The sequence below is a fragment of the Chiloscyllium plagiosum genome, chromosome 34 (genome assembly GCF_004010195.1).
Source record: "Chiloscyllium plagiosum isolate BGI_BamShark_2017 chromosome 34, ASM401019v2, whole genome shotgun sequence".
NCBI classification, from domain to species: domain Eukaryota; kingdom Metazoa; phylum Chordata; class Chondrichthyes; order Orectolobiformes; family Hemiscylliidae; genus Chiloscyllium; species Chiloscyllium plagiosum.
This window is the reverse complement of record NC_057743.1, coordinates 18,339,040-18,350,768: the sequence shown is the minus strand read 5'-3', so window position 1 is coordinate 18,350,768 and position 11,729 is coordinate 18,339,040. Positions and strand designations below refer to the sequence as shown.

The 11,729-nt window shown below is 41.7% G+C and overlaps 1 protein-coding gene across 1 annotated transcript in view; it reads right to left on the bottom strand.

Moving 5' to 3' along the window:
- Positions 1-3,074: 3,074 nt before the first annotated feature.
- Positions 3,075-11,729, bottom strand: part of LOC122540097 (forkhead-associated domain-containing protein 1-like) — a 140,028-nt gene continuing 131,373 nt past the window's right edge. Inside the window, exons 28-29 of the mRNA XM_043675407.1 lie at positions 10,070-10,210; positions 3,075-3,211 (exon numbers count right to left, since the gene is read on the bottom strand). Coding sequence (XP_043531342.1) covers positions 3,179-3,211; positions 10,070-10,210 — 174 coding nt within the window. The 3' untranslated portion in view covers positions 3,075-3,178. The remainder of the gene's footprint in view (positions 3,212-10,069; positions 10,211-11,729) is intronic.

The window sequence follows — 11,729 nt, the reverse complement described above, 5'->3', positions numbered from 1 at the left end:
GTAGGGGAGATGGCGAATGGTGTGGGCAGGCGGGGATTGTGTGGGAGGGGGAGGGAGATCTCAGTGTGGGAGTGGGGATGGGGAGATCAGTGTGGCGTGGGAGGGAGGGGGATACCACCGTGGGAGAGTGATGAGGGTCACACTGTAGGGGGAATGATTCAGTCACTGTGGGAGGATGTTTTGCACAGCGTTACTGTTGAGAATGGCCCTGCCTGCTGCTCAATGGAAGGATGGCCTGAATCTCTGCATTGGAAACACACTCATGGGATTTCCTCCAGTTTTTGCATGACATGTTTACAATTTCCCAAGAATTCCTGAGAGGCGGAGAACTCCCTGACAATGTACCTGAGATGGATGGGCCAGGTGGAAGCAGTTCAGTTCATCTTGGAAACAGCTGACACAGATTTGATGGGCCAAATAGCTACCCTTCTGGACTGCAACAAATCTAAGATTAAGCTCTGATTACGTGCCTGCCTTCCACGCTTCCCTCCTCACAGCAACATTATTGAGGTCAAGAATTCAGGAGGAAATCCAAATTGCCTCTTGACATGTATTTCTGCTCTAAGATAGCTCCAAGAACACAGCCACTTTCATTAAACAGTGCAGCGTACATGCCAAAGGATCCTGCCCTACAAACCAACATTTCATGCTATTTTCTCCACAAACTAATGCATTAAAACTATTTGGCTGGAGTATTCAGCTTGGCCTCTGCCAACATATGTAGGTTGTGTTCTGTGTGCTGTGAGCACTGTCAGTCCCAATTCCTGATTTTAATCAGCTCTCCACAAAATCTCAAGACAAAAGTTTGCTTCATCTCACTGAGACTTGCTCTAATGACACATCCGGAACCTACTGTTTCCAATGTGAAATGTCACTCAACACAAGCTGGATGTTGTTTGGTCAGAATTAGGAACGTGACAAATTAACTTGGCCAACAGACCACCCTAACTCTGCCTCAATACCTCTTGCCCAGCCCCCACAACCTATACCCACCCACCGACAGTTTGCAAATTCCCCACAACACCCCCACCACCTCCATACCCAAGGTTAAAGGCAATTAATTCACTTTTCGACCTGTCTCATGCAGTCATAGAGTCATAGAGATGTACAGCACAGAAACAGACCCTTCGGTCCAACACATCCATGCTGACCAGATTTCCCAACCCAATCTAGTCCCACCTGCCAGCACCCTGCCCATATCCCTCCACACCCTTCCTATTCATATACCCATCCAAATGCCTCTTAAATGTTGGAATTGTACCAGCCTCTACCACTTCCTCTGGCAGCCCATTCCACACATGCACCACTCTCTGCGTGAAAATGTTGCACCATAAGTCTCTTTTGTATCTTTCCCCTCTCACCTATGCCTTCTAGTCCTGGACGCCCCAACCCAGGGAAAAGACTTTGTCTGTTTACCATATCCATGCTGCTCATGATTTTATAAATCTCTATAAGGTCACCCCTCAGCCTCCGATGTGCCAGAGAAAACAGCTCCAGGCTGTTCAGCCTCTCCCTGTAGCTCAAATCCTCCAACCCTGGCAACATCTTGTAAATCTTTTCTGTACCCTTTCAAGTTTCACAAAATCCTTCCGATAGCTGTGGGGGAACACATAATGTGTGTACATTGACTAGTGACCAAATTACTAACTGGATAAACAAGACAGGGCTGCAACAAGCAATCCATCTGGCAACACAAACACAGGCATTTTTATATTAATGTTTGTGTTATTGGTGAGAGATGTTGGCTGCTGGTCTTTAGAGCCCAAATCTCCCCGTTTTATATTTAACTTGATGCAAGCTAGGTCCCTGCTGGAATGCCACTAAATAACAGACCCTTTTTTAGAACATTTCCAACAAGACAAGACATGCATCTGACATCAAAGGCTTGGATCCCAGCTCCTTTATACAACAGTGGGAATATAGTCTAATCCTCAGAATTCAGTCATCTTAAACTGTAATTGAAATACCCAATGTTTTGAATTAAGCAGCAATTATTAAAGTTAGTCTGTTTAAAAGTACTTCACATTGATACGCTTCAAATAGTATTTCATTGGCTGTGAAGAACATTCTGAGATCGTGAAACGTGTTACATAAATACAAGCCTTTCCTCTTAAAAAGTATTCAACAAGATTCGGTATTAATATACAACAGTTAACTTAAAGAAACATCTGGTGCTGTGTGGCTTTTGCAAGATATAAATGGATTTCCCAGCAATGAAGTAACCCATGACTCTTTGTGAGTCTGTATACATGTGCATATGAATTTGTGTATGGGCTTTTGTCTCTGTGTGCATGTAGGTTTGCCTGATGAGCTGGAAGGTTTCGTTTTCTAGGAAATGACATCACCAACCCAAGGAAACCTAAACACATAAATGAAAAGCTGGCCATACCACCAGTGCTTCATCCTTTCCTAGGATGGTGATGAAACGTCTGAAACCGATCCTTCCAGCTCAGCGAGCAAACCTACATCCAGAACCTCAACCTAAGCTACAAATCTTCTCAAAACTCACTAACACCTGTGTGTGTATGTGTATATAAGTTTGTGTACGTATTTGAATTTGCATGTGTGCGCATGTGTATGGAATTTTGAATGTGTGTATGTGCATTTGAATTTATGTATGAGTCTGTGTATATGAATTTATGTGTATGTCAATTTGTGTGTGCATATGAGTTTGTGTGTATATTTATTTGTATATATTTGTGTCTATATGAGTTTGTGTATATATGAGTTTGTGTGTATATATAAGCTTATGTGTATGAGTTTGTGTGTATATATGTTTTTGTGTATATGAGTTTGTGTGTGTATGAGTTTGTGTGTAGATGAGTTTGTGTGTAGATGAGTTTGTGTGTGTATATATGAGTTTGCATGTGTATATGTGAGTTTGTATGTATATATAAGTTTATGAGTTTGTGTGTGTTTATGTGAGTTTGTCTGTGTATATATGAGTTTATGTGAGTGTATATGAGTTTGTGTGTGTTTTTATGTGAGTTTGTCTGTGTATATATGAGTTTATGTGTGTGTATATGAGTTTGTGCGTGTTTTTATGTGAGTTTGTGTGTGTATGTATGAGTTTATGCGTGTGTATATGAGTTTGTGTGTGTTTTTATGTGAGTTTGTGTGCGTGTATATGAATTTATGTGTACAAGTGTATGGCGGCTTCAGCATTTTCTGGAATTGCTCACTCCTCCGGAAGCTGCCTCCGCTTCATCTCCTGGGAAAGAAGACCATTGAATAAGGGTTTGTGTTACAAAATACGGCCAGAGAGCAAGATCACACAATCATCTGGAACACTCTCATTTTGAATGGTTACAGCCACATGAATCACAACAAAGACACTGGAAAACAAAGGGCGAGCCACAGGATAATACACACTTGCTTCAGTACATGGTTTTTTTCCAAAAATGCATTTTAAATAGTATTCTACTTCCTTCCAAAATAAGGTGTAGTTAGTAAGTTTGCCGATGACACCAAAATTGGAGGCATAGTTGACAGCGAAGAGGGTTACCTCAAATTACAACGAGATCTTGATCAGATGGGCCAATGGGCTGAGAAGTGGCAGATGGAGTTTAATTCAGATAAATGTAAGGTGCTGCATTTTGGGAAAGCAAATCTTAGCAGGACTTATACACTTAATGGTTAGGTCTTCGGGAGTGTTGCTGAACAAAGAGACCTTGGAATGCAGGCTCATAGCTCCTTGAAAGTGGAATCACAGGTAGATAGGATAATAAAGAAGATGTTTGGCATGATTTCCTTTATTGGTCAGAGTATTGAGTACAGGAGTTGGGAGGTCATGTTGCGGATGTACAGGACGTTGGATAGGCCACTGTTGGAATATTACGTGCAATTCTGGTCTCCTTCCTATCGGAAAGATGTTGTGAAACTTGAAAGGGTTCAGAAAAGATTTACAAGGATGTTGCCAAGGTTAGAAGATTTGAGCTACAGGGAGAGGTTGAATAGGCTAGGGCCGTTCTCCCTGGAGCGTCAGAGGCTGAGGGGTGACCTTATAGAGTTTTATAAAATCATGAGGGGCATGGATAGGATAAATAGACAAGGTCTTTTCCCTGGGGTTGGGGAGTCCAGAACTAGAGGGCATCGGTTTAGGGTGAAAGGGGAAAGATATAAAGGAAACCTAAGGGGCAACCTTTTCATCCAAAGGGTGGTACGTGTATAGAATGAGCTGCCAGAAGATGCTGGAGGCTAGTACAATTGCAACATTTAAAAGGCATTTGGATGGGTATATGAATAGGAAGGGTTTGGAGGGATATCAGCTGGGTGCTGGCAGGTGGCACTAGATTGGATTGGGATATCTGGTCAGTATGGATGGGTTGGACCAAAGGGTCTGTTTCCGTGCTGTAAATTTCTATGACTCTATGACTATAATTGTGAAACATGCAGAAAATGCTGCACAGATGCTGCCAGATCTGTGGAGTTTCTGGAATACTTTCTGTTTTTATTTCGAGTATCCTCTCCTGTCCTGCAGGTGCTCATACATGCCTGAGCACAACTTGGGATTGTAGCAGCCATTCAACAGTTTACCCATGTGGCAATTTCTGGGTGTTGGTGAACTATTTTATTGTGGAGTTAAAGCTGATTCTATCCTTCTCTGATAACAAACAGGAGCCATAGGATGGGCATTAGGAGCAGAAACTTGGAATGATATGCCTTCCTTAGACATAGTGTTATGAATTATGAAGTCACAAGTTCATATGTTTTGAGGAATATAACTGAAGTTTGGGATGGAGAAATGTTTGGAGGGAAGTCGCAATGGATTTAGCATAATTGCAAATCATAGGGCTAAATTTAAATAAGGTCAGAGTCCAAAGTGGGAAACCTATTCAATGAATGATCCCATTGTAAGCCTTTTAAAATATTAATATAGTTCCCCAGATTTAAAGAAGGGCTTGGGAATTATAGATAATTTATTTATGTCTCTATCCGCACCTCCCAAGTGTGCCATGTTGTCATGGAGATAGATCATTTTTGCAATTTCTTACAGAAAAAGATAATTGGGAGTTAGGCCAACTTAGGAGAAGAACTAGCTGGAGCCTGGAAGCAGCTTTGAAACATCCAGAGAAAAAGAGAATCTGCCAGAAACTGTACAGCAGTCATAGAGGACCATCAGAAAGCAAGGGTATCTTCTGATGGGATTCACTAAGCAAGAAAGGAATGAGATTTGTGTTTGACCTCAGATACTCACAAATGTAAGTCGTTCAAGTAGAGTTGGTGGGTCACCTAGCTGGTGGAAGGATCTCAGGAAATCTCCCACCTTCGAGAATAACAGCGAAGCTGAGGAGAATCAATGTGAATTCCTGAGAGCTGTGGCACAACTTGGTTTGACCTCAGGGAAAGTGAAAGAACCCTCAAGACAAGGAGGAATTCTTGGATGGAAATAAAAGTAAAACTGAAAGCTTTCAAGTGAGGTTTTCGTATTTAAAGATGTAGTGTTTTTGAATTATTATTTAATAGTACATAATTTGTTTAAATCTTAGTTGGCAACATTTTGTTTAAAAGTGAAATCTTGCAGGGTAATTCTTACAGTTAATAATTGAAAGTCTGAATAGCGGTATCCACGGAGATCCTAACAATAGGCAGCTGTAGACAGCTCGCAGAGCCTTTCTGAAATTCAGGGAACCCAGCATCGAGCTGGAAAGAACCTGGATATCTTTCATGCTCCGTGACATGGTGTGACAAAAGTCACTGCCTTCATAAAGCATTATCTGCTACAATGGATCAATAATTGGGTAAATAGTCTTAGATAGAAAAATGGATGTCAATGAATTTGGATCTGCTTGGAGACCAATTGCTAGTGGTATCCATGTGGTTTGGATTTAGGACGCTACTGTTTACTATTTGCATTAATGATCTAGATGTAGTTTTGAGGGGAACAACCTCCAAAATCCAAACAATACTGAGATAACTGAGCTTGGATTGTAGAGTACATGTGACATGCTGGGTAACCAGAAATATAAAAGGTGTTGGGCTCATGCACATGGGCAGGTTAAATGTCCATATATCCTGCAAAGAAACAATTACACCCAGTACGGAATGGAGACATTTTGATGTTCCAGTGTGTTATTCACTAAAGATGTTTACCCTCCTCTCTGCTTCCTGGGTTAAAGCTGGTTAGGTATCCATTCTGTGACTCGTTCCCTGACTCTGCATTCTCAAGCCATGTTCATTAGTCTATTTTGTGGTACGATAGATTTTGGACAAATTAGATAAAAACATGCTTTGATTATCTCTCTGTCTCTCTGTTACCTCTTCAAAAACTTAACTGAGTTCAGTTAGGTAAGATTTTTCTTTTTGAAATCCATTTGGACAATTCATTATTATAGTTTTGCATTTGAGATGTCTTTCTATTTCTCTCCTCTTGTAGGAATTCCATTATTTCTCCTCCTATATGAAGCTGACTGATCTATTGTTTCTTAGTCAGGTTCTAGCCTTCTGCTTAAACACAGAGAAACATTAGCTATCCGTCAATCTTCTGGAAGTATAACTTACTTGGATGAAGAGTTAAATATGTACAGTAATATCATTGTTCTTTTCTCTCTAGATACTTTAAAACGCTTGGATGTAATCTGTCAGGACTTGATTATTTATTCCCTTAAAGATTGATTAGTTCATTTAATTTTTTAAAAATCAAAATGCAATTATCTTCTTTCTAAATATAGCATCTGAGGTCATGTCCGTATGTTCTGTTTCCTTGCTAATGAAAGACTGGATGTACCAGATTGGACGCACATTGACTAATTATTTCACCTAAATAAGTTAAGAAGGACCTGGGGTCATGCTTTTAAAATTTGTATGGGCAGAATGAGTGAACAGTGAACCAGTTGAACTAGCTCACAGCTCAGGAAATGAATACCAATTCTTTGAATTATGCCCATCTTTGTGGGCGGCACAGTGGCTCAGTGGTTAGCACTGCTGCCTCACAATGCCAGAGACCTGGGTTCAATTCCCACCTAGGGCAACTGTCTGTGTGGAGTTTGCACATTCTCCCTGTGTTTGCATGGGTTTCCTCCTGGTGCTCCGGTTTCCTCCCACAGTCCAAAGATGTGCAGGTTAAGTAAATTGGCCGTGCTAAATTGCCCGTAGTGTTAGGTGGGTTAGTCAGTGGTAAATGTAGGGGGGTGGGTTGCTCTTCAGAGGAAGTAAAGAGGAAGTAAAATACCTTGTTATGGAATACAGGGAAAAGAGACAACACGGCCTGGTTTTTTAAATGTTGGTTTGTATCTTCCAGGATGGTGCATGGTGCATGGGGTTGCAGACTATGTTGTGATGTATTCAGAGGATCAGTGTGGACTTGTTAGGCCAAAGGGCCTGTTTCCACACTGTAGGGAATCTAATCTTATCTTGGATTGGTGCTGTTCCTGGCTGAGGTAGTGACCATCTCATAGAAATAGAATGTATCTTGTTAAATAAAGCAGGGTTAAAGTGTTCTCTTTGACTAGGTTTGACCACCGAAGGGTAGGGTGAAGGAGAAAGGTTCATTTCCTCACCCTGCTAATCGGCCTGGTTTTTTAAATGTTGGTTTGTATCTTCCAGGATGGTGCATGGTGCATGGGGTTGCAGACTATGTTGTGATGTATAAGTCATCACAGCACATGTAGAGCTATCTGCGCTGACCTGTTTGTCTTTTCCTGAACATCATTCTGAATATCCCCTGAATGGCACATTCTTATCATTTTTCAAATTATACCAATAATTCCAGCAAATAGTTAACTAACTAGTTACTAACTGAGCAAAGTACCTGGATTAGAACTCTGATTCATTCGGAGTGCTGCAATTATTGAAAACTATTGTTGCAGTCATATATGCATGGTGGAAAGCAACTTCCCTTATTGAGCTCAATGAACCAGTTTCATTTTTCCTTTTCAGTCTGTCTCCCATGTTAACAGTTGTTTTTTTGATCTAATCTTGCTGTTTCCTGTCAGACTGCCACACTTTATAATATGTAGACATTTACAGAACTCTGCAGGGAACAATAAAACAGCACAGGCGATTTACACTCTCAGCTTAGCATCCGACTGCAGTTTACCTGGTCTCCATGATCGTACTTGGCACATTATTAGATACATTTGCTGTTCTTTGTGTTAAGACATGCTAGCTGGAGTTCAATTTAATATTGACTCGCTCGCATCTCAATTGATAATGGGTTGAGGGTCATAGGATGGGCGGAGGAAATTTCTCTTCAATGCCATGTGAATTGCACATTCTCCCAGCGTCTGCGTGGGTTTCCTCCGGGTGCTCTGGTTTCCTCCCACAGTCCAATGATGTGCAGATTTGGTGGATTGGCCATGGGAAATGCATTATTTAAGGGAAAGGATAGGGGCTGTGTCTGGGTGTGATGTTCTTTGGAGGGTCAATGTGGACCCAATGGGTCAAATGGCCTGATTACACACTGGAGGGATTCTATGACTCTGTGAATAAGCCAATTCAGAACCAGCTCTGAAGCTGGGGCTGAAATACTCCTCAATTCATTCTAGTTCCCCCTAACATCTCCTTCCAAGGATGGCAATGAGGTGCCCTTTTGAGACTTGCTAATTAAAGTTTACTGGAAAATAAACTTGCTCAATACAAGGGGATGGGTTTAATTTTGTTTGTTTTATGGAGATAACACATTCTATCAATAGACAGCCAAAGGTCAGTTCTCCTCCTTAACAGCAGTGGGATTTGAGCTTCCTTTGTTGGTTGTGGCCATGGCTGTTTTCCCATGTACACAATCGCTAAGTGCTCTGCCACTGGTGTAGGGCAGTAGGAAATTGTTAATGATGTTTCTAAATGTTTATGTACATCTTAATCTGTAATTGTCACATCATCCTCCCTTTTAAAAACTTGTCTCAAGAAGCTGTGCTCTAGATGGCCTCAGGATTCATGTTGAAAATCAAATAGTTACCAATTAACTTAAATATTATTTTAAGACACAGTCTGGAAGAGAACTGGGCTAAGCAACAGAGATATACAATCAGCAACACCAAATATTACACTATCTGGCAATGAACTAAATAGTATGAAGGGGTTGGATTAACACAAGTTGAGATATAAACAAAATGCTCAAATTATCCCATCAATTCAAGACTACTTGTTCCTTTAGCTCCTTGACAGGACTGAGCTCATTAATTCCTCCCAGCCAATGTCATGAGTACTGACTGGAGTTCACAGCGAGTAATTAATGAGTGCAGTGATGCCTTCAATTTATGACCTCAATGATTTTATGATAGGTGAACATATTGTTCCTGACGTGAGTTAAATGCTGATTGAAGCAAAGGGAATTGAACCTTCCACCTCAAGTATTCAGTGTTTGTATCAAAGTCTATATGGATATATATAGCACGGTTAGATGGAAGGAATAACTCCCACTGTAGTACTCTGAAAAATGTGGAGTGGCACGGTGGCTCAGTGGTTAGCACTGCTGCCTCACAGCACCAGGGACCCAGGCTCAATTCCAATATCAGGTGACTGTCTGTGTGGAGTTTGCACATTCTCCCCGTGTCTGCATGGGTTTCCTCCGGGTGCTCCGGTTTCCTCCCACAGTCCAAGGTCTGGGACTGTGAACTGGCCGTGCTAATTTGTCCACAGTGTTCAGGTTTTCCCAGGTTGAAGCTCAAACTGAAAGAAGTGAAGGCTCCTTTCCGAGCACTTAGTTGGGGAAAGCTTGTAGAATGAGTTTGGAGTAACTTTTATCCAGTTAGAATGTTATAGAATCCCTACAATGTGGAAACAGGCCCACATATGTGCATTAGTCAAGGGTAAATATAGGATAACAGGTTAGAGGGTTAATCTTCGGAGGATCAGTGTGGACTTGTTGGGCCAAAGGGTCTATTTCCACATTGTAGGGATTCTATAAAATTCTAACTGGATAAAAGTTACTCTGAACTCATTTTACAAGCTTTCCCCAACTAACTGCGTGGAAAGGAGCCTTCACTTCTTTCAGTCTGAGCTTCAATCTGGGAAAAGCTTAGACTTCATAAAACAGTTTAATTTTGCTGAGTTGTATGCATAGACTAACAGACAAACATTCAACCCTGCATTGAGTTTTCTGTAAATCTAGTACAAGGTGCCTACTTACCATTGCGTTCTGCAGGTTGACGAGCTGTGTGGTGGTGTCACACAGCTCCTGGTCCTGCTTCCTCAGCTCTCTCTTCAGAGTTTCGATCTCATAATCTTTCTTCTTCAGCTTCTCCTGCATCATCTTCTTCCGATACTCGGCCTGGAGCCAAGAACACAAACAAAGCCTGAAGGAGGACAGAAGTGCTCACTAAATGAATGTGCTGCATGATTTAGCCGACTTGACCGGGAAGAGCCCATTAGTCACATTAGTTAGGGCAATTGCTCCGAATGACAACTGGCCCCTGACACTTTTGCCTGGGTAGGTTCTAAGGTCAGTTCCTGGCCCAGGTGATGATGCAGGCAGCCCTGTTTGGAAAATGCACTCAGTGCTGTAGGTGGACAGATGTGCCCAGAGTGATGCTGGCTGAGGTTGGAATCAAATCCAATCAGGATACCTCCTCAGTCAAACGGTCCTCTTTGTTTCACCACATACACATGGTGAAAGGGCATTTAAACCTGGTACATGTCCAATTTATCTGAGCTGAGTATGATTCTTAACCACTCAAGATATATTCCATTGCCCATGTTAGCTGTCAAAAACTGTCAGTAATTGTGCTGGATTAAGCATAGGTTTGTCCTGTAGTACAATACCCTTTGAAAATTTGGGAGAGTCCAAACTCATTGCATACAGGATCCTTTCAAGCCATGAGACAGACATGAATGTAAATTAGCTTGCTGAGCTGGAAGATTTGCTTCCCATCTTCAAGCCAGTTTTAGCGCCCATATGTGTTAACAATTTTTGAGAAGATTTGTTTGCTCGCTGAGCTGGGCTAGCTTACAAACTTATCATTATACCTGAGCTATAAATCTTAGAGTCATGCAGTCATAGAAACGTTCAGCATGGAAACAGACCCTTCGGTTCAACACGTCCATGCCGACCACATATCCCAACCTAACCTAGTTCCATTTGCCAGCACTCGGCCCATATCCCTCTAAACCCTTCCTATTCATATACCCATCCAGATACATTTTAACTGCTGTAATTGTATCAGTCTCCACCATTTCCTCTGGTAGCTCATTCCATGCATGTACCACCCTCTGCGTGAAAACGTTTGCCCTTTAGGTCCCTTTGATATCTTTCCGCTCTCACCCTAAACCTAGTTCTGGACTTCCCCACCCCAGAGAAAAGACTATCCAAGCTCCTCATGATTTTATAAACCTCTATGTGGTTACCCCTAAGCTTTCAACGCTCCAGGGAAAACAGCCCCAGCCTATTCAGCCTCTCCCTATAGCTCAAATCCTCCAACCCTGGCAACATCCTTCTAAATCTTTTCTGAACCCTTTCAAGTTTCACAACATCCTTCCGATAGGAAGGAGACCAGAATTGCAAGCAATACTGCAAAAGTGGCTGAACCAATGTCCTGTACAGCCGCAACATGACCTCCCAATTCATATACTCAATGCTCTGAACAATAAAGGAAAGCATACTAAATGTCTTCTTCGCTATCCTATCTACCTGCCACTCTACTTTCAAGTTGCTATGAACCTGCACTCCAAGGTCTCTTTGTTCAACAACACTCCCTAGAACCTTATCATTTCGTGTATAAGTCCTGCTAAGATTTGCTTTCCCAAAATGCAGCACCTCACATTTATCTAAATTAAATTCAATCTGCCACTCC